The sequence below is a fragment of the Emydura macquarii genome, unplaced genomic scaffold, assembly GCF_026122565.2.
Source record: "Emydura macquarii macquarii isolate MOO-44397 ecotype Brisbane River unplaced genomic scaffold, CSIRO-AGI_Emac_v2 contig_2897, whole genome shotgun sequence".
In the NCBI taxonomy this organism is placed as follows: Eukaryota; Metazoa; Chordata; order Testudines; family Chelidae; genus Emydura; species Emydura macquarii.
The window spans coordinates 18316035-18340180 of record NW_027133034.1 but is presented as its reverse complement, the minus strand read 5'-3'; the positions used below and the strand labels follow the sequence as shown (position 1 = coordinate 18340180).

The following is a 24146-nucleotide window of genomic DNA, read 5'->3' as shown; positions in this document are numbered from 1 at the left end:
CCCCCTCTCCCTTCTAGGACACTCTTATTTACTCTGCAACTGGCCTCTGCTTCTCTGCTGGCTTTGAGATGGTCTCACTCTGCGGGACTCCGGCTCTCGCTTCTCCTCCGGCTGCCTCCTGTAGCATCAGAAAGTAGACTCATCAGATAATCCACCAGGGAGCTGGGGAGCCGCTACAAGTTTGAATACCGCTCCCCTTCTTCCCCCCTCCCCTCTTCCCTGCCTCCCACAAACTCGGATATACACCCTGGGAAGAGGCAGCAACTTGCAACCCACAACCATACAAAGAACTAGGGCAGTTCAGGGCACAATCCATTCAGGATAGGCAGCAGCAGCAGCTATTTATAAACAGGAACAGATAAAAAGTGTGAATCTGCTGCTTCCTCGGTGTCTTTGGGACAGTGAAGAAGTGGATGGAGAAGAAAACGGGGATGCGACTGAGCCACATTTGCTGCATTTTTTATCAGCTGTGTTTCCTGTCAAATGGGATCATTTCAGGTAAATTTACTCCTTTTTCTGGCGCTCATTTCCGTACTTTCCATAGCATGGCATTAAAAGAAGGAGAGGAAAATCAGTGGTCCAGCGTGTTCCTGCTGCGTTCTTCTCTCTCTTATTCGTAGCCAATCTGTACACATTATTTTGCAACAAATCAGTATTGTATGCAGGATCTGGTAACATGTACATATGATATGGCATGGTGTGACTCACATATACTGTGTTTATAGTATGTGTGTAATATATAGTATTCATAATATTGATATGTGTGTATTTAGTATTCATAATGTGTGTTTATATACACATTCTGAGTGTAGACCATTATTCATAGTGTGTATGTACACATATGTTATGAATAATTGTATATAAATATATAATGCATTATATATTTATATACAGAGAGAGAGAGAGATTCATAGAATCATAGAAACGTAGGGCTAAGAGGTCACCTAGTCCATCCCTCTGTGGTGAGGCAAGGTTAAGTACATCTTTCTAGAATGTATGTATATACACATACATATGCACAGACTTAGTTGGAAATGTTGATCTGTTGAGTATTTCATGCAACGTGATAATTTATATATCATATACACATATCACTAAACGCATTCATATTATGTGATAATGATGGAGGTTTTATTGTTGCATGTATGTGTGCATGCACATGTTTGTATGTATGCATATGTATTTGGCAGTGGTGAGTTGTAATGATACATAGAATCACAGTCAGTCTTAAATAGAGCTGATCCAAAACATGTCAAAATTTTCATGACATTTTTATCCCATTTTTTTCATTGAAATAGCAAAATTTGTTGACCAGTTCTACAGTTGGTTGAAAAACAGGATACAATTTTCATGGAACTTTTGACACTTTTTTCTAAATGCAGTTTTTTTTTGTCCAACCCTAATCTTAAACAGGAGGTGTTTATTAAAGAGAATAACTACAGATACAAACAATAGTTTACACACACTTCTAGTTCCAGCTCTATCTCCCATGTTTACCAGGAACACAGTTCCAGTCTGGAACTCCTAAATAGCACAGAGACATCTAGTGGCTGATTGATATACTGCAAGTAAACATATTGTGGGGGGTGGGTGGGAATGGGACACGGGTGTCCTTTGTGTGATGCATTTGTTCGTAAGGAGCACTGGCTGTAGCCAAGGGATATTGCACTATATGAATGTTCACAGGCATGAGTAGTATACTGGGGCATGTGCAGCACCAGTTTGTGGCACATGCTGTTATTTGTGTGTGTTTTGCAGGGAGGGTAGGCTGTGCTGGTATGTATTGTTTAACCTCTGTTTGGCTTTCCTGCAGGTCTGGATGCATCAGGAGACTCCGAAGAGTGGGAGATCATCTTCCCAGCACTGTGGAGCAGGGGCCAGCAGGAGCCTGCTGGAGGCAGTGGCAGTGGAGGCAGCTGCAGTACTGATCCCAGCTGTGGAAACAGCAACAGCAGCAGCAGTAGCAGCAGCACCAGTGCTCCTGCTACCCTTAGTCAGGTGGCAGGCAGCTCCCGTGAGGTCCGCTCAGTTTCCTCCTCAGTAGACAGGCAACTGCAGCCAGCTGGGGAGGCAGCAGAGGAGGAGGATGCGGAGGATGAATATGAGTCTCAGGAGTTCTATCACTGGTCTCCCCATCCTCAGGGATCTGGCGCTGCTTCTCAGTTACCGCTGCCACCTTCCCCACCACCGCCACCCCCGTCAGAGGATGGGGATGAGGTGTTGCTGAGGATCCCGGCCTTTGCCCGGGAGCTCTACCTGTTGCTCAAGAGGGACAGCCGCTTCTTGGCACCTGGCTTTGCAGTGGAGGAACGGCTCAGGGGTGAGGGGAAAAGCCCCCCAGGTGCTGCCCATTCTCAGCCTGAGAGAGCCTGTTACTACAGCGGCACTGTGCTTCGTTACCCTGGCTCCTTCGCCTCTTTCAGTACCTGCGTTGGATTGGTAAGGCAGGCCCTGCATGCTGGCAGTAGCATCCCAATCCCATCACTGTCCCATCCTTCTTCTACAGCACTCTCTCCTATTCCATCCTTGTCCTGCTGAATTCCACCTCTATTCGTATCCTCATCCCTAACCCCAGCCCCATCCACACATTCTATCTAGTCCTCTCCATACATTTGTCCTGCTTCATCCCATCTCTATGTCTATTCTACTTCCCAATCCCATTCCTCCTGCTTCCTAGTCTTATGGTTTTCCTTATGCTCTTCTTTCTCCACCTCTTTCTCATCCCCCTCCTTAATTCCAGCCTGTTCCTCAATCTATTTCCATACCTATGCTCATGATCCCCTCTTCTCCTTCCCCCAGCAGCCCCATTTTCTTTTCCAGTGGCATCCATAATCGTCCCAATCTTCATCCTCTTCCCATTTTCAAACTATCTTCTTTCCCAATCCCATCCCTGGCCTCCTCTTCCCCATCTTGTTCTTCCATATCTCAAATCCCACCCTCTTCTGCATCCTTATATTTATACTGATATCCCATGTGTTGTTTCTCCTTCTCATGCCTCTTCATTTTTACCTTGTCCCATTCCCCTTCTTATCTCCCTCTGTCCTCATCCCCATTCCTGGCATTGCTAGTTATTTGGATTTAGGAACGCATGCATCCTCTTCTTTCCTTATTACCTTCCAGAAAAATACATAGTGAACATGTTTGTAGTGAAAATGGTAACATAACCAAACCATTGTGGTGAGTTTCACTTTAGAGGCATCGGACCTGCTTCTCCATTCGGTGACACTGTTTTTATATGATGTGAAGTTAGTGACCTCCTAATTTACAGCAGTGTGAGATCAAAATCAGGCCCATTGACAGCAGCAGTGGTTCTCCTGATGAATTGGAATCCCAGGATACATAGGGGGTGGGTGGAGGGACTTCAGGCAGCTGGGATGATGTAAAACCCTGGCAGGATTTAAAACAAAAGCAATTATTCTTCTCATTGTTAGGCCTTTATATAGCATCACAAATGTACATACCCATAGCCCTTTACAAAGTGTGGAATGAAAACAGAGACGCTGATGAAGAGAGTCAGCAATATTCTAACTGCATGTCCTATTTTTGAGGCTAGATGAGTGTCAAACCATGCAACTATAGCACAGCTATGCAAAACTCATGGGGTTTCATTCCAAAATTATACATCAAACCAGATTCATGATAGATTCTCTGAGGTTTGCTAGGTTTTCATGCAAAATTAGCAGTTTTGCTCAATCATGATGTGAAACCATGTGAAATGTAGATAATTTGACTGCATTTTACTTTGCCTGTTTGGATTTATTCAAACACAAAGTTCAAACTGAAACTGATGGGGGAAGGAACATCTGTGGATTGATACTAAACAAAACAGTTGCATGCACTCCTGCAAAGTAAAACTGCCAAGTTTCACACAGCTCTATGTGGTTGGATTCTAATTATTTATATTTTATAAGCTTTTCCAAAATACAGTAATGGAATTAATTGGGGAGGAATATTCTTAAAGTCAATTGAGGGTGGTCTGAAAGCCATTAATAGGCTTTTAATACTCTGAAAATGCATTTGATTTAGGAGCAATAGTGTTCATACTACCTAAAACTTTTGACATGGCTTCAGTTTATGCTTGAATGTATGCACAAACTAAGCATGCATGCACTCAAATCATGTGCTTTGTTCAGATAAATGCTGCCGAATTGTAAATCTTTTTCTAGGTCTTCAGTAAAACAATATGTGTTCTTAAATGTATTCACGTGAGTAATCCTTACTTAAATAGTCCCAGGGTTTGCAGTGAGACTACTCAGGTAAGCAAGCCTTTCTCCTTTAAGTGTTGCTAAATCTGGCTCATCGTTAAAATTTGCACAACACAGTAATAACAAAGTTGGCTTAAAAATGTGGTTCTCTGTTCAATCACTACTTGTCCCTGTTAGACATGTGAATCATTGTTCCTTTTCCAAGAATCCATAATACAGTATAAGCATTGCAATTTCTCTCCTATGCCTTCATGCTTTCCCCACCAAAAATAGTCAAGATATTTCAGACTACACTTTCTGTTTTAACATGTAAAATACAGTAAAACTTGACTCTACAAGTATTTCACTATAAAGCTACTTCAGTTATAATGCATTCTGTATTTTCTTTTTCGTTTGGTGTTTAATTAATTCGTTTAATTTTAGAGACAACGTAACCTGAAGTTCCATCCTTTTTAGTATGTGTATATATATTCTCCCCCCAAAACCCTTGTGAACTTTGTGTGAAAGTTGCTAGAATGCATATCCTACTAACACAAATCGTAAAAAGAAAGCCAATGAGTACTTAAGTGACTTAATACCCCATCTACACTCCACTTACCAATTTCCTTTCTCAGTCTCAATTACCTCTCTCTGCCACCGAAGCCTCCACCATTCACTCTGCTTCTGAGGTAGCTTCTCTTTCTGGTGAATCTCTAGTGTTTCAGCAGAGGACAGCCATAGTTTGACAGACCTGAATAGGTCCATCACACTGGGATTATAGATTAGAAGAATTAATACCTTCAAAGGAGTTTGTGCAGGCATGGGGTGGCATGACTGAGTGCTTGGATGCAAGAGAGGAGAATAGGTGTTGGTGGCTGGACGGGCATAGGTGGTAGCTGCTGGGCTGCACGGGCCTCCCCATACTCCCCCTGCAAAATCTGTGTCAATCTCTTGAGAGGGTGGAGGAGGGAGACATGAATAGAGAGATTTAAATAGGAGTACATGGGGGTGTGGATATGGGAGAAGGGCACAGATGAACACCTTGGACCTCAATACACATTGATAGCTCTGCCTCACACCCTGGCTTCACAAGTGCTTCTTCCAGATACACCCAGAGTTGAGTTATCATTTACATATTCATAGATTTTAAGGCTGGAAAGGGACCATTACTGTTATGTAGACTGATCTCCTACATAACACAGGCTATAGGATTTCACCCAGTAATTCCTGCATCAAACCCATAACTTCTGGTTGAACTAGAACATCTCTTTTAGAAAGACATCTGATCTTGATATAAAGACTTTAAGTGATGAAAAATCCACCACACCCCTTGGTAAGTTGTTCCAATGATAAATATCTCCACTGCTGTATTTCCATTCTAAATTTGTCCATCTTCAACTTCCATCCAGTCTTTTTCCTGCTAATGATTTTTAAGAAGAAAACATAATGATAAAGACATTGAATGTTATCGGGCAAAGAACTAGAAACACCCTTATTTGATTATGATTTTCCATTAACAATCACCTGTTCACTTCTATCAATTAGCCAGTTTTTAATCCATTTAATATGTGCTACATTAATTTTGTATAGTGCTATTTTTTATCAGAACACTGTTATACTGTCAAAACCTTTCGGAAGTTGAAATATATTATGTCAATCTTGTAATCTCATCAGAAAACAATATTGAGTTTATTTGACAAGACCTGTTTTCCATAAAGCCATGTTGACTGTTTGTAATTATATTACTATAATCTTTTAATTATTTTCTGATTGCATTCCATGCAATGAATTTGCCCAGGATTGAAATTTAGCTAATTAGTCTATAGTTACCTGAGACATTTTTTTACTCTTTCCAAAAAAAAAAAATTGATACATTGGCTTTTTTTCCAGTCCTCTTTCTAAACTACCTATCTATCTTTCTTACTTATGTGGTCTGCTGCACCTTTTCATCTGACTGTCTTCCAGGAAATTAGAGTAGCAAAACTTAATTTTTTACATAAACTCTCTCACTTTTCCTGTAGGAAAAAATAGGAATGCTAGTAGATATTTTAAAATAATTGTTATGAGTACATTTAAGTAGCTCAGGCTGACTGTGTATATGTGTGATGGACTAATGAGAAAAAGTTAAGTTGAAGAAATGGGTTTTACATTGGGTTCTGAGCACTGTGAAGTCTGGTACAGGAATGCTCCCAGAAATGTTTCAGATGGTAAACACAACCGAATCACTGTCACTTTAACTTAGCCTGACGCCACTCAGGTTTGTCCTGGAGCCCCTCAAGTGTGATGAAGAGTCGCAGGGCTAAATTTCAGTGAGTGATGTTGTGACCCAGTTTGCTAGGTTGAAATGCCATTCAGTTTTGCGGCCCTCTTAAACTGGGGGCGTGGGACAAATTGGCCCTTTTGCCCTCACCTCAAGACCTGCCCCTACCAATGATAAATTTTGTGCATATCATGCACCTATGACTGTGGGTTCCAACGGTCTGGCATACCAAGTACAGCACTATGGAGAGCCCAGTTGTATGCACCAAGATAGTAATGTGTACAGACTGGTTTCCCCTACACAACATTACTCCCCGTCACACCCTTTTTTTTCCTTCTTGGCTTTAATCTCCTTACTTGCCCAAAGCCAAGATCTCCCTTTGTACCACCCCAGAGCTGCCATCCCCATGCCTCCTGCTGGCCAGCCTGGCTTCCTGGCTCCCTAACGTCTTTATGCTGAGCGTGCTTGGTGAGTTAGGAAGGCAGTGTCAGAGAATTAGATGATGGAATTAGATGATGGATCTGATAATTTCTATCAGCTAATCTTGGTGACACATAGGTTATCTCGAATAAAGACAATACCATTTAATTCTTCACTCTCAATATGTTTAATTTTAAAATCCAAATGTAGCTTATGTCTGAGATGTTATCACTGTGTGTGTGGGTATGTCTATATTGACAGCGGCAAAGTTGCCACCGTCAGATCGAGCTTTCTGGATCGATTGAGCGGTCAGTGAAGACCCGCTCAATCGATCCAGAAGTCGATGCTGTAAAACCACCTCCTCAAGTGGTGTAGCGCTGAGTCACTGGGAACGCGGTTCCCATCGGCGCAGTGCAGTGAAGACGCCGCACAAAGGGAAGCACAGCAGTTGACGGAAGCTACACAAGCTACTCTGTGTAGCTTGCATAACTCCTGTCGACTGCTGCTGAATTTCCAGGTAAGTGTAGACCAGGGCTGTGTGTGTGTGTTTTTATAAGTTTGGCATTTTGGGCAATGTGATTGTTTAGCTAGGGGTACTCTGCAAAAGCTGGTAAATATTTTACTAAGAAAAGTCATAGAATATTGAATTGTCCTTTGAAAAGCTATTGTGCTAAATTTGGAGAGAAACTTCAACACTGTAGTGTCAGGGGTAATACCCACCCCCAATAGTGTTGTGTGACTTAATGTATACTTTGTGGTTGGGTTCAAATTACTGAATAAGTGCAAAATATCATTACTAATTACCATTGAATGCCCCCTTGTTAACTATTACATCCTGCATACCACGCTGGCTTTTGGCCCATCTCCATGATTCTTATAAGGGAGAGTTACGGTGCATATCATCGGAGTTAATGTCAGTTGCTTCAAAAAAGTTCCCACTGCCCTTGGGAGAAGATGGCACATTAGTGTAGGTCTTCTTCATACCCTTGGTCCTGATTTTACTGTTTGTTTTTGTATGTATTTTATATGTTTATTTATTTGGCAGGGAAAAGGGGAGCCTGCAAGAAATGTGATTAACTGGAAAGGGACTGGGAAGTGTCCCATCTTTCTTTCTGTGGTGCTTCAGCTCCTCTGCTGCTTTTGCCATGTTTTTTGCTCCCTACTGCACTGAGCAGCAGATGTTTGGGAGGGGGAAAACAGGGGCCTTCTTGACTGATCAGTCTCAATTCTGAGCTTTTACTGTGTCAGTAAGTTTGAGGAATGTTGAGAATACAGAAATCTAGGGTTTCACTTCATTGTCCACACCTGTTGGGATGTTTGAATGCTTTGTTAGTGTTGGCTTTTATTATGGTCACATTCTGAGTTGTGTGTGCTGGTGCATGTAACAGAGGGGCCAGATGGTTTAGTGTGTAGTGCACCCAGTAGACCACCTCGCCCCCCCCTCCCAGTGGGACAGCTTTTCAGTCCTATTTCTCCCTCGTATATGGGTTTAGCTTCATCTGGTGTTTTCAGTGTCCTTGCCCTCTCCTTATTAGAGGGGCATGGGTGAGGTGGGAATGAGGCATATGCCCCTCCTGCAGAAGAGGCAGTTGGTAGGGAGCCTGGGCCTTCCCACTCCACTCCCAGGTCACTTCATATCATCTGTTGTGCCCCTCGGCTCCAAGTCCAGTATAAGCTAGCAAAAGAAAAGACAACTAAAGCTTCAGCCCCAGCTAGGCTTAGCATGCAGTCCTATTCCTCACAGGGAGGCTTCTTTGTTACCCTTATTCAGGAGCCTTCAGGGTAGTTTTCCCTTCCTCCTTCATGTTGAGCTGGATTGCTCCCTTTTAAAGCTTCCTCTCCAGGTAGAGCATGCTCTCAGGGATGGACGGGCAGGGCTAACTTGCCCCAATATTGTCCTTTAATCCCTTCAGACCCAGTGCAGGGTTTAGACACCCCATCACAATGCATCATCAGAAAGTGCTTTGGTACATGTTCTATAAATGTTCAGAAACCTACCAGATTGTCACCTACAAAGTGGACTTTTAACAGCTTGCTTTTTTCCCCACTGATTTAGCTTTTTTCATCTCTAGTGTCTATAGTATCTACACGGTTTACATAAGACGTTTGAAGTTGCTTAATTTATGGTTTCTAGATATGAAATGGATATCTAGAAAATATATTGCATCTTCACAGAAAGTACAAAAAAGGCCTTGAATAAAACTTTTAAAAGTGCCTAAGTGACTTAGGAGCCTAAATCCTATTTTCAGACGTGATCTAGGCACCTAGGAATCTAAATTCTAATGACTTTCAAATAAACTTGTATTTCTAAGTGCCTATAGACCAAGTTTACAAAGATATTTTGATGCCTAAAGATGCAGACAAGCATCCAGTGGGATTTACGAAAGTGCCTGAGCCAGTCAATGGGAGTTAGGTGCCTAACTCACATAGGCCCTTTTGTAAATTTTGCCCCTTGACTCCAATGGGAGTTGGATTGAGCCTTAAGAGTATTGAGGACAGTCCAACCACCTATCTCACAATTATTAAAGATCCTCTGTACAACTTTTGAAATGTTCTTTGTCTCCTTTTCAGTGTTGGCATTTAAAATGTCATCTTGTTTCCCACTCTGAAACTCTCTTAAGCAACGAACACCTCATAGGACCTTTTTTGCAGTTTCTGTGAAGATCAAATATCATCTCTAGATATCATAAAACTTACAAAGTAACTTCAAAAGTATGTAAACTGTGCAGATACAGTATATAGTACAGCTGAACAATGCTAAGTGTAGTCAATGGGAGTCTTTTAATGGGAATTGAATTAGACCCTTACAGATCAAATTCAGACGGAAAGTGGCTAACTTCATTGAGCTGCATATCCTATTAAGGAAATATGCCTCGAGGGATGTTTTAAATCAGAGTGAGAACCCAGAAGGAACTGAAAAATATCTGGGCTGTCTAGGGCCTGAAGTAGTAGCAATGTCCTCTGTAGAACCTCAGAGTTCACCTAATCAATGGTGACAGCCAAATACACTGTCTGACTGTTACTCTCAAGAAACTTGAGAGAATTCAGATTGCTTTGGAGTTTAAGTAGGGTTTTCTTTAAGTTGTTATGGGAAACAGCACTCATGTTAAGGGAGGATTACTCGGAAGAGTTTTCAATTTGTATATTTAAGGCTCAATTATTCACTTCTTAGCCCAAATAGTAGTTACTCACATAAGCATCCTTACTGATGTCAGTGGGACTGCTCATGTGAATGCTACACAGTGAATGGGTTGCAGAATTAGGCCCTTAATGAATTGTGTCCACTTCTCGCTTCTGTTTTGACTCAGCATTTGAAATGGAAAAATGTACTGAACATTCCGGAATACTTGTAAAGTTTTATTGTAATTGTTAATATAAAATCAAGTTATAATAGGTGGTTCACTTACCACAGTTAAATCATGCATGCTTGAGAAGAGACTTGTATGGATTTAGTGCAAAGAAACTGACTGATAGTTGTCTGCTGTTAACCTTGTCTTCTGCTACCACTAAAGTCAATGCATGCTCGGTGAGTGCTCAGAAGGAACTGCACTGCAGAGTTTAGCATGACTAGTCCATGCTCCTACAACCCAGAACAACTCCTTTCCAACTATCGCCACTAAAGAAGACACATCTAATTTTCATTTGTGTAGAGGCAAATTTTTTAGGTACCACCGTAGGAATGAGGATTAGTGGAAGTGGGAGGGTTATTTTCTGTATTTTAATTTTATTGTTTTTTTATTCTCCCTCCTCCCCCCCCCCCAGTAGAAAACAGGTGGGGAAAAGGTTGGATTACCTTATCCTTCCAAGGCTATAGATAGGGGATGGGATGTACAGAGCCAAGCCTCCGGCCCACTGACAGCAATTCTGGGCCCCAGGGCAGAACAGTCAATGGCCCCTCTAGAAAGGGATGGCTGAGATCTGAGTGGGCTTCCACTGGAGTTATTTACGTATTAATTATGTGCCATGCAGGTTCCTGGGCGGCTGAGGAGGCAGTATCTGCTGCTCAGCTTCCCGGGTCCCTTGGACTCCCAAGGAGATTATTGATGAACCCAGGTAGCTGCCTCAGCCACCAGGGAACCTGGATGGTGCATAATAAATAAGCTCGGCTCAGAGGAGGGACAGAGAGCGCAAGTGGCAGAAGTCTCAAGGGACAGAGGCTGTATGGAGGGAGAAGAGGATACGTATCTATCTTCCCATCTGCCTGGGCCCTTTTAAATCATCAGGCCCCTGGGCAATTGCCATCCGCCTCCTTACTCTCCCCCGGTGGTGGGCCTGCTGGCCCTAGACCAAATGAGGCCCCTGGCTAGAAGCGTCTTCGGTGCCCCCCTACTCTATTTGTTAAACTTTTTAATATCTTATTTTTATTGCATTTGTAGCCCAATTCACGACTTTGATGCACGATTTTAATGCATGGTTTATCCCTGTTATATAAGACAATAAATTCTAGGAGGTTAGTGAAAAGTGGATCCACATACGGAATACCTGAAACATTTTACTTCAAACATTCTATTTTCCTTTTTGTCGCTAAAAACAAAAACAATATCTTGAGCCCAATGCTCTGCAAGCCCAGCAACCCGGCAGTCACTTGGGGCTCCTACATCCAGCCCGGAGGGTGTATTTGTGCTGTCAGGAACAAATGTACTGAGAGTAAGTGTGACCATGCTGCCAACTCTCTTTGCAGCCATGCTATCAACTGCAGTGCTGCTGTCAAGGGTGTCTCAGTGAGCACGCATGGAGTTCCATGCTAGTAGGAGGAAAATACTATTGGATTGACTTACTGTAGAGAAAGTCTTTAAAAGTAGTCCGCAAGGATCCATATTTTAATCAAAGTTGAAGGAAACAAAATCTACAGTAAAGATGAATGATATTTTGAAATGTTCTTTTGGAGATGAAGGGCCTGATCCAGTTTCAATGGGAGTTTTTGCAGTGATTTCACTGTCACCTAAATAAATGCTAGCCCTTACTAGAACCAGGGTGGGTTGACTCAGTCCTTTCTCAACCCTCATTGCCTCACACAACTAAAATATTTCAGTCCCTGATCAGCAGTTTTATGCGCAGGTAACCACAGATTTACTCCAGCTGTTTCACACACATTTATGGGTCATACTCCCAAGGTTGCCAGATTCTGAGACCCTTATATTGAGTAGCAATTAGAGCAAACTTCAGAGGGCAAGTAAGAAATAGCAAATCTGATTGGCTCATTACATTCTGACTGTAACTTCTGATGGTAACCATCCTACTTAGAATATTAAAACTTTTTAAGACTAAATGACATTAACACGCCAAGAAAAATAATACACGTATTTTCATGATATTATAGAATTTTTATCTGCTATTTTACTATAAATATTGAAATGTTAAGATCCCTTTGGAGGTTGTACAAATTAGAATTTTTACTTATAATATGTATTGCATGTTTCGATGTTGGGTATCTGCTTTATAATTAGTATGTGGGAGATTTATAATCAATCTGAAATACTTATGGCTTAGATCATTATTAAAATCTGTTTCTAATTTTAAACGGGGTCTATAATCTTATTTAGGGCCCACAATACAGGCACCCTGAAAAGTGTGTACAGATATTTTGTATCCAGCCATTTTGACTGCTTGAGATTTATAAACTCATGTCTCAGACCAAGCTGAATGAAGTTGCTTAATGAATGAAGTTGCTTAAATCAAACATTTAGTAATCAAATAAACATGAATGACAGCTTTTCTAAAATAATTTATTCTGTCCGAATCTAGAGGTTCAGTCCTGAGCCTGTTCTCTGATTATCTTGCTTCCTGAAAATGAACTCCCATGCTACCTGCTACCCTACTTGAGGTGAACCCCAGATTCAGTGCTTCAGATCTTTCAAATAGTGGAATACTATATTTAGTTCTTTGTTATTGCTTACTGTTGTATCTGTGATTATTTGAATCAGCTGTTGCAGTGCCTAGTAGCAGCAACAGTCAGATAGTAACTGGCTGTTTAAGGGTTAAGCAGACTTCTAGCTCAAACGTGAGGGACTTCCTCCTAAAGGTAAGGTAGAGTCTACATCCATGAGACTGATAAATGGGTTGAAAAACCTAACCTATTTTCATGTAACTGGAAAACATAGTTTCTTTCTCCAACTTTAGCGGTGTTGCAGTTACACTGCACTATTCAGTTATCCACTGAATCTCTTAGACAAATGCTTTTTGATAGGGAATTGGAGGAAAATGATTGTTTCTTTTTGCTTTGGGGAAGGGTTGGAAGACAGTGCTACAACAATTTAAAGACAGAAGGGAAAAGAGAAAGCAAGTACAATTCACGGTCCATTTGACATACGTGCACGTGATTGACAGAGCAGAAGTGGGAATATAAAATAAATGTGAATATCCCTAGGACTTTGAAGGGAATGGAAGTATGAAAGGGCACACAGATCTCCTTCTCTGTGAGTTCTGCTCTGAGAGGGCCCTAAAACAAACGAGAGAGAGCAAAATCAAACAACAAACATATCCTTAAGATCCCTTATTCATAAAACCTATGCTGACTAAATGGGGGGGAAAAGCCATAGGATTCTCTGGAGGCTGGTTCATTTAAAAGGGTAAACTTAACTATCCTGTCACATGCTCCCAACGTTCTCCTAGTGCCTCAGTGTAATTTTGTTAAACAAGTAAAAACATTGTTGGGAGGGGCAGGAGCTGGGGTGGGAATTGGATCCCTTACTGGGAGGTCACAGGTTCACAGAGCTTTGCTTTGTTTACTTTAACTTATCATTTATTTGTGTTTTAAACATCTTTAAACAGACTATCAGATTTGTCATCAGTAGAAATAGTCTAGGTAGGACATCAATGGAAATGTCAAATCTAAACAGAAAGCAGACCCACTCAGTCTGTCTGGGAAGTGGGTTTCCTCACACAAAACCATGAGCAATGCTATGAAAATACTGTAAGACCCAGACTTGAGCTTTAGTGCCTTCTATAAAACACAGGATCCAATGGACTTTACATAGGTACTCCTGCAAGGATATCCAAATGGGCATAGCTATAACAGAAATTAAATTTGATCAGTTACATGTGCTGTTATCTGTATGCACATGTGGATTACACTGAAATGGAGAAAACAGAGAAATAAGAAAACAGGAAAGTAAATCTGTGCTGCTGGAAACTCTAGCGGGAATATTTGTATAATCAAAACACTGTCTAAAATCAAATGCCACTGTGTAGTATGTGAACATGGAGTTACTGGCCATGAAAAAGATTGCCTAGCTTGCCTTTCTGTAACCATAGGACACTTTTTTTTTTTTTTTAAGAAATCAAAATTGGCGGGTGATGATGTTTAATGTGTTTCTCTTGACTGACAAAGAATGAGTATGAAAAAAGAAAGATCTAATTAATATATAAAGGACTAGGATTTTTTGTTATTTCTGTTTTGTTTCTTGGGCTCTGGTACTGAAGTGATACACTAGGCTCTGCTGCTACTCAAATGCATCTTTTTAAATGAAGAGAAAAGCATTGTTTTGTACCTTGCGAAGCTCTGATGTGACACAGTGATGGGAATGTACCTTTTAGAGGCTAGATGGCACGGCATCTGTTAAATTAACATAAAGATGCAAAATTTAGGAAACCCAGTTTTGATTTAAATAAAAACTTATGAACTATAGTCATTTCTGAGTGTTTCCCTCTCTATTAAACATTTTGGTGGGCCAATATGGGGAAAGGATTACATAAGTAATCCAACTGTGCATTAATAATTCCTTTTTCTCCCTCAGAGACCTCAGTAGATCATATCATTACCCAAATCCTGCCAATTTTATCATTTTTGCTATTCTGGTTTATTTATTTGTCCCAGATTTGATTGGTGATTCCAAAGTCCCACTGATAATTACTTGGATATTTTCCAAAAGGTCGAATCTCAGCAAGATTTCTAATAAGTTTCCAAGTTAAAATATTTTTTCTTCTGAAAGAGCCTCTATTTTAAAAAAATAAAATGAGGAAAAATATTACAAAGCATTACAAAGTATTACAAAACCTATGTCTTAATGCATAAATACTTGTGAAATTATTAAACTTCTTTTGCAGGATAAAGAAATGAGAAGTTGAGTCAGAAATTGCAATAAAAGAAATAGATAAGGCCATTGTTTCAAATTAAATAAAAAGAAAAGAAAAGAAAAAGGCAGCCCTGGCCCAGATAGTTTTGCAGAATTCTTTAAAAAGTGTGAGAGAAAGAGGACCAAGTCCATTTTTGGTGTAAATCTGTGGAGTTTACTGGAATTATACTAGCAGGTTTATGAATCACTTTCTGAATCTCGATAACTTGCTTTGTTGACTAGGATCTCATTTAATATGCAGGTTGTATGTTCCACAGTAAATGAGTCAGGACTCTGCTGAATTATAGTAGTGTGTGATTGCCAATTTATGATTTTTTCATAAATTTTTCAATATTTAGGGTTTTTTTGAAAGCCAGGATTTATGTTAGTACATAAGAAAGCCACAGCCTCCATTTAAAATGAAGGAAGATTCTAGCCCTAGTGACTGCAGAGAAAAGCTTGAAAATATGAATCCAGTCTCAAAAAGCAGGAGGCAAAGAACTAGAAATTGCTTATTTTAAAAGCTCATAATATTTTAGCTAATTTCATGATTTGAGGCCTGACTAATGATTTTCAAATGTAATCAATAGTACCCTCTGGCTATAAAGATACTTTTCAGTTTGGGAACTGGTGTAGTGATGTTTACTTGAATCAGACAGCCTGAAAGGGTGACTCAGAGTGGTGTGAACTGCCTGTATTTATTTAAATATGGGGTGTTAATTCTCCAGCCTATTGCTGGTTTACATGTTAACATTAACTATTTCACTGCTGATCAAAGCCTGCCAGAGAGGTGAGGGATGACAACCAAGTGATGTCATTATATGTAGAGCATACATTGAAGAAAGACCTGCACAAAATACTGAATAAACAGCATCTCATTTTGGTGTCTTACGTGGACAGTGCTTGGTGATCTTGCTGGTAGGGGAGCAGGTCCTCTACTGCTATCTTTTTAATTCCAATAGTGCGCCTTAAAGATTTCCCTTTCATTAAAGCTGCAAGGTGAGGAGTTTTAATTTTAATATGGAGAAAAAGATGTAATTCTATGCTGTCCCAAGGCATTCATCAGGCATCAGGGCTGGACAGTCTGTTATGTCTTGTTGATACCAGCTCTAGTGATGGTATAGGTGAAAGGTCTCTGAAATTAAAAAAGGGCTCTTTGGAAGCAAGGAACCCCTAAGAGTGTTTCCCTTGTTTATTATGGAACCATGCATATAAGATGATAAATCTATATCATAACATTAGTTACTAATAATACATCTATTTGCATGTAATTGAATACAAACTGAATTTTTGGAAACATGCACTGTGAATTACATAATATTTTTCTTGGGTCCACCAACACTTCAGTCAGAATTATTTTCTGAATGAGTTTTACATCCAAAAATGTAGAAATATGCCCAAAACTGACTTGTGAAGTGATTCAGTTTCTATGTGATTGTCCTCCAACAATTGCATATGCTTATTTTATTACCTCAGCTGTGCTGCCTTGAGCTGTCATCAGATCTCAGGAGCTAAACTGGGTCAAGCCAGGTCAATACTACTTAGAGAGGAGAAATCTAAGGGAAATGCAGGTACTGCAGGAAGTGGTGATAATGATTCAGCAGGTGTCACTCTTTTCTGTGAGTCAGTATTGAGCAAAATCCCCTCATGTTGTTTAAAGGTTCATTGGGTGTGGAAGGTGCCATCTTTTATGTAAAATGTAAATCTGAGGTTCAGACCTAGTTAAAAATCTAATTGCATCTTTTGTAAGGGAAAGGGTGAACTCAAGGTAATATTGGTAGTTAGCTGTATTCTAAATCAATAACCTGGATGTATTGTATGAAGTTTATTGTAATTCATCTGAGGGGATGAGAGATGGGGAAAAAACCCTGGTTTTTAAGGAGCTGACTACTATTTTGAGACCCTTTGCAATGGATGAATTGCATTTTTGTCTTGTGTGTTGCACAGAACATAAGGTGTGGTGTTATACAAATTCTCTCTCTCATGCCTTACTGCTTAAATGTAATTTTGTTGTAAAAATGTTCTGCAAAGATACTATCAGTGCAGGAATCCCCATCTTAGCTCTCATGCTCCCACCCACCACAGTCCCCACAAGGCCTACAAGAAACTCCTCTAACTCTTAATGGGCTGTTTTTCAGAGCTACTGAGCACTCACAACTCAGTTTGAAGTTAGGGGACCTGAATTTGCTCAGCGCTCCTGAAAGTTTGTCTCTAAATGGTTTTGTCACTCTGAGACGTATATTAAGATGTGGACCCTATCCCATTATGCTTGCCATCTAAGAAGATAACTGTCATGATGGGGAGGGGAGAGAGAGAGAGACAATAAAATATATAAAAATTTTATATACATATATGAATTACAATATTTTTCTGGTTCTTACTAATATTCCTAGCACATTTATCCTGTTTCCTTATGATTATTTGTTTTGGTAATTGGGAATGTAACTAAATAATCCTAATGACATGAACTTCTCAAATACCTGTATATTCTTTATGATGAAAAATATGTATTAAAATATGAGGTAATATAATGTTATTTGCATTTGTGACAATAGTCTAGAAATGGGACACAGATGGGGAGGAAGGCAATAACTTTTGACACATCTTTTGCTTCACCTATATTGAGGCAAGATTTATTTCACACTTTAAAGTGACTAGTCAGCTAGTACATTTTGCTGCTTGGCTTAATAGGTTGGGGTCGCTACATACCATATTCATCCATTCTGAGCTCCAATCTACATTATTTTTGTGTAAAATCTAGAAAGCTGCAGCCATGTTATAGTGAAATTGGCCATTTGTAATTAAAATAAAATTGGCAGAGTAAGTGATTTTGTTGCTACATCCTTTTTTTTAATTAAAAAAAAAATCATTTAAAAGATTTCAGTGCTAGAAAATACTTGTCTCCTCTTCCCCCTTTGGGATACTAAGATTTTAGCTTTTGGATTAAATAAAAAAGGGACTTTTGCACATGTGGTCCATTGTTCGTAGTCTTAGAACAATTCTCAGAGATAAGGAGTTAGAGATTAATAATTAAAGATTTTGTGTTACAAAATATGCACAGTTTGCCAAAAAGTGTTAAGATAAAAGTGGTTTTGAATGAGGGAGGGGATGCTAGATACGTAAGTTTTATATCTGTTTTCAACTTTTATTAAGAAATATGGGTTTATTGATTGATTGATTTGATCGATAAAACATGGATAAAACATATGGATGATATGAACTATTTGGTTAAATTACAATTATATGATATTTAAGGATGATTTCTTTTCAGACTTCAACTTTGACTGACTGTTGCCCAGAGTTGTTAATTTCTACTAGCCGTAGGTTTGCACAAAACTATCTGTTTCATGGGGAGTGATACAAGTATGCTATAAATCACAAAAGCCCTTTGGGTGAAATTCAACCCCTCTCCCAGCACAAAGCCCAAGTATCAGGCTCTGAGTGGGGATTTTCATAGGGGTTGTGGGAATTAAATCCATTCCCCACAACTATGAGCAGTTTGTGGCTGCCCCTTCATGGCCACTTTTGCAGGTTATGGTTTGGAATGGGTTTAGGCCCTTGAATTAGCTCACATGGCCCATATACTGGTCTATTTGGCACTGAGTAGATAGTACATCTGTGGCATGCCAAGGTGCGGATACTCCTTCCACAGCTGTTCCACTTATCCCCTCATCCAGAGTAGACCCACTACCGGTTTTAATTAGATCAGATTGCTCTTTGCTTGCCCTTTCTACATTGTTAAATTTTGTCTGTTTAGAATAGCACTGTAATGTCTTGGGGAAATAAATCCAGGCACACACAAAAGGAATAGCTGTTTCATTAGCTGCAGCACTCTGTTCCACACACTAACAGTTTGTGCCCTAGCCTAACCTCTTGCAGTGACAGGGTACTCAGGTTACACAGTATGATGTTCTGAAGGAACACATCCTTACAGGCACTATAGCTTTTAATAGTTGGAGTTTTTTGGAGGGGAAGGTGCTGTTTTTTATAGCACTGGGAATCTTTGTTGATGCACAGGAGCTGTATTCTTTCTTACCTGATATTAATAATTACTGAAAATCCATTACATAATAAACTGTCTGGGATTTCACTAAACGAGCACATGGTAAAGATTTTCGGTTTGGTTTTATGGGGGTAGGTTTTAAGGAATCCTGGCTAACTTTAGGGCAGCTGTGATGTTTGTTCTGAAGTGGTGGATGTGGGTGGGGTGGTTGAAGAAAAAAATAATTTTAAAATGATATCAGTGGCAGGTGTTACATATAATGATATATAGCATGTAGTTGATGGAGCAAAATCAAATAATTCAAAATGATCGTTGGCATTGAGCATCGCTCAAGTTGTGACAACATGGTAGGAAAAAAATTGCTAAGTAAGTCACTGTTAAAAACTGGATTATATGTCCATTCTTGATTTGAAATTTTACAAACTAGGGGCTGTATACTTCCCTTCGTCGTGTATAGATGGCCTTGCTGGTTGGTTTATTTTAAAATATATTTTATTTTATTGCTCTGTATTAGTCATCTGTGGTTACTTGAGCACAAGTGTTCCAGTGTAGTTTTTGCAGCTATTGAAGAAAAATAAAAGCAATAAAAGAAGGGTTCCTAAAACAGTTTAGGACACCAGACAAGAAATTGCTCCATCTGTTAGGCTTTGTGAGGTTAACCAGGGGATTCTACTTGAGTCTAAATTGTGCAAAAACAAAAATGTGTAGTTTTGAGATTTGAGACTTGTTTTTTCCCCTTCAGCCTATGAAAATTACTGCTATACTTCAAAATACCTTGTAATGCACTGACCAAACTTCAGAGTCCTGAAGTTATTACAATTATTTGGCAGTGTAAGTGACTGCATAAAGTAACTTTTTGCTAAATAAATAATTTGCACTGCACACATTTAAAAAAAAAACTTGGTATAAATAGATGTTCTCTTCGATGTCTTTCAATTTCTCAGCTTGTCCACAGGCCATTTAGGATCTCTGCATTAAGGGGACTCTATGATTTGTTGGGGAAATAGGGACACCAGGGAAGGAGGTGATATCATGCAAGAGATTAAGGAGAAAGAAGGTATTTATTTAATCATTGTTTGGGGAACAGAAAAAGGCTTGCTGAGTAGGAGCAGGCAGCCGGCACCATAGGACTTTTTCTTTTTGAGATTTAAGAACCGTGGTATGGCAGTTGCTCCCTCTGATTCTTCTCAAGACAATGCTTGAGCCCTGTCTACCACAATCACTGTGGTATCTATATGTCCTACTGAAAGATTTAAGTTCCTTGATACCAACTCTTACAATCTGATTGCAAGTCTCAAAATATTGGGTGTTTTTCTTAAACCTCTGGTTTCTGGAGTCATGTGATTTATATGAGAATCTGTTTTTTAAAGTAAGTTTCTATTCCTCATAGTTGCAGAGAAAAGCTTGAAAATATGAACCCTAAACACTCAAATACTAGAACACAAATACAATTTCCCCTGTAAAATCTGATGATTTTTAAGCCTTTTCTTTGGGGCTTATTTTATGATTTTTGAAAACTATAATAATGTAATTTTCTATGTTGTCCTAGTAGGATAATATCTGCTGATTAGTCATACTGGGGAGTCAATCTATGGGTGGTTTTGCCATGTGGGTGAGGTATCTATGGAGGAATAAGCTAGTTGGCTGTTTTATGGCTGCTGTTATGGAAAGGCTTGTATAAAACCCAGAATCCTGCATTTTGTTCTAATGAAGGCAAGAGATGAGTTAAGCCACATTTACAGTTCCTGATTTCTACTTACCGTGTGTTTCATCCTGCATACTGCCAGGTGCATCACATGCATAGGCAATATTTTTGAAGTTGGATGGAGGGAGATGAGGAGTTCCGCCTTAGACCGTTGCGTGCTTTGAATGTGAGGGCTGGAAACTTGAATTAGATCTGTTGTTGGATGTGGAGTCTATGGTGCGCAATTCCAGATTGACTTCTCTCAGCTGCAGCACCAGCTTCAGAGTTATGCAGTTTATTGAATGATTTTTCACGTTAACATTGTCACACAATTCAGTGCAACTCTGCTACATAAATAACGAGAAGAGAGTATTGCTATATAACTTGGGTATAATGTGCTGCATAGTACTTGTGCATTTCCATTTATGTAAATTTCAATAGTACAGTTTTGCTCTGAAGTCAGTTTCAGTGTATGTCTGCGCCTGTTAGATATTACCTGTTAGGCAGAGAGATATAATATATTGTATCTTGCTTTAGTGAACATATATTGGCCAGAGTAGATGTTGGCATCTGAGGGTTACTACAGTATTTTAATAATACTGTATACATCTATAAAATGACTTATCCATAACTGTAACCTCATTTCTTAACCCTACTTAAAATTCCAAAATCAAAAAAGCTGCTTTTAACCTTTACTAACCTTAACTATAATGTGGCTACCCTCTCACCATAACAACAGTGTTGGCTTGCCGTTGGTATAAAGTCAGCGTCTTTGAAACAGAGACAGAGGAAGCTCATCGTATGATTACTGACTCAAAAATCAGTTTGTCTATTTAGGTGCTAAAATATGGATTTAAGTACCTGGTGTTAGGTGTCCAAGTTTGAAAATGTTGACTTTGTCTTTCCTAAGAACTAGTGCAGTGCCTTTTATGTGTATTTAGTTCTTGTAAAAGGGCCTGGAAAAATATATCTTGGGAGAATTAAGTCTTCTATTCATAGAACAAGCACAGTCCAGTCAGTATTTTTGGAAGCTTCTCCCTATTGCTTCACTAGTGTACCTCAGCCTTGATCAAGCAGGGCCATCTCTACAATGAGTGACTAGTTCATGACTCCATACCAGTTTAGTCCCTGACTCTCTGCTGAGACCACCAACAAGGTTATGTCAGTTGTGTAGATGGTTTTAGGTGTGTTGACTCATGTCCAGTGGAAAGTGAACTGAGTTAAGGCTTTCAAACAGTAACATTGGGTCACTACTGGCTAGCCTTAGGATCCTACTATGGTAAAATCTGCACAGTGGTTTTCCAATAGCCATCCCCCATTTAATGATCCTGGTGATACAACCTGGTCAATATTTGCATAATAATCCAAAGAAAATTTAGATTATTAAACAATTAGTTTAAATACTACTTTTTAGTGATTGTTTAACCTTTATTAAAGAAAGCTGAAAATAGGTTTTAAATTTACACGTCGCATAACTAGTATAAAATTTTGTATCATTTTTCAGCAATAGTCTTTAGAAGTTGGGTTAGAAATGCTAATTATAAATAAACATTTTATAACAATAAATACATCTTACAGATTTGTGGTGACAAGCGCTCCTTACCCTGTGTACTTTCATACTTGTTCATGCATGAATAAGATGATTACAAAGTTTTCTTTTAAGCCTGCACTTGATGAGTCTGTGTCCTGGTTTAAAATCTTCATATATAGCCAGTCATGAGGCTCTAGTTTTCATGAAATATCTGGGATAATGAAAGGCTTTTTTTGTGTCACTGAACACCTGCTTATAGACTTAAGGTTCAGACTGTTTCTACATTGTTGCATACATGTATGGTCTCTCTCTTTTCCTCTTTTCCTCAACCTCTTTCTGAAAAGGAAGTGTTTCTCAAACCCAGAGCTAAACACCTTGTATTTACTATTAGAGATTAACATATGAATATCTGTGGAAAATACATACATCTTGAGTCTAAGATTTCTTTGCATTCTGAAACTGAGTTGCTACAGCTAAGAAAAATACATTTTAACATAAGATATAATTTTAACATATTAGAACATAAGAACGGCCATATTAGGTCAGACCAATGGTCCATCTAGCCCAGTATCTTGTATCTGACAGTGGCCAATGCCAGGTGCTTCAGAGGGAATGAACAGAACAGGACAATTACTGAGTGATCCATCTACTGCCATCCAGTCCTGCAATGCCACGGTGTGAGTGGCTAAGCCTAGTAGTCAGCACAGAAGTCAGGCTTAGTGGTCAATGCCAAGAATCAGAATCAAAGAGAGAGTCAGGTACCAAGCTGAAGGTCAGCCCCAGAGACAAGATCAGGTGCTGGGCCAGGGGTCAGAGCCAGAGATAGTGTCAGGGGTAAGGTGTAGGAGCAGGGACAGTAGGAACTGGGAGTAGACAGGATTCTGGGATAGTAGCACAGGAACTGAGATCAGGAAGTAATAGGCTCAAGAGTCAGGTAAGCAGGAGGGTTCCATAGTAGTGGCCAGCCAAGGATTCCTCTAGTTGCTCAGACAAATTCCTGCTGTTACTTTTTGGTTCATATAGAGATCCTAAGCCAGTCGGGACTGGATATTTCCCCTAATCAGAAGCTTTGGGTATGGGGCCCTCTGTGAGCTAACCCTTCACTAAGCCCTTCCCTGGTTACACAGCTATGCTGCTGGGTGGCAGTTGTAGCCTGAGCACTGCCTAGGGACACATGGGCATGAGTTTGAGGCCTTAGATCCCCCACAAGTCCCAGCATATAGCAGCCAGGAGCTTAGGGCCATCTAGAGCATGGGGTTGCATCCCTGTCTTGGCCTTTGATGGACCTATCCTCCATGAACGTAGATAAGTCCTTTTTGAACCTTTTGGCTTTCACAACATTCCCTGGCAATGAGTTTCACAGGTGTGTTGTGTGAAGAAATGCTTCTTTTGTTCCCTATTAATGTCATTGGGTGACCCCTAACCTCTATTATATCCCCCCATTAATTTTCTGTTTTCCAAACTGAACAGTCCCAATCTTTTTAATCTCTCCACATATGGAAGCTGTTCCATACCCTTAATCATTTTTCTTGCCCTTCTCTGTACCTTTTCCAATTCTAATATATCTTTATTTTATTTTATTTATTTATTTTTTTGAGGTGGGGCAACGAGAACTGCACACAGTGTTCAAGGTGTAAGCTTACAATGGATTTATATAGTGGCCTTATGCTATTTTCTGTCTTATTATCTATCCCTTTCCTAATGGTTCCTAACATTGTTAGCGTTTTTGACTGCCGCTGCACATTGAGTGGATGTTTTCAGAGGACACAGTGACAACAGATCTCTTTCTTGGAGTACCTCAGAATTTGAGTGCTCAAATAGAGACACCGACGGGCACCTAATATTAGAGAACACTGCTGAAAATGTGAACATAAGTAACTTGCCCAAGTTTATACAGCAGGTAATTGACGGATTGGACTAGAACTCAATATATTCTCAGTCGCGTACTCTATTTCAGCAGAGTGTGCTCCCACTCTAGTAGAACCTGTTGGTGTCAAGGTGGAGGGATGA

At 39.7% G+C, this 24146-nt stretch overlaps 1 protein-coding gene across 1 annotated transcript in view; it reads left to right on the top strand.

The window, feature by feature from the left end:
* Nucleotides 1-235: 235 nt before the first annotated feature.
* The window catches only part of ADAMTS19 (ADAM metallopeptidase with thrombospondin type 1 motif 19), a 246485-nt gene continuing 222574 nt past the window's right edge, over nt 236-24146 (top strand). Inside the window, exons 1-2 of the mRNA XM_067568938.1 lie at nt 236-498; nt 1814-2439. Coding sequence (XP_067425039.1) covers nt 414-498; nt 1814-2439 — 711 coding nt within the window. The 5' untranslated portion in view covers nt 236-413. The remainder of the gene's footprint in view (nt 499-1813; nt 2440-24146) is intronic.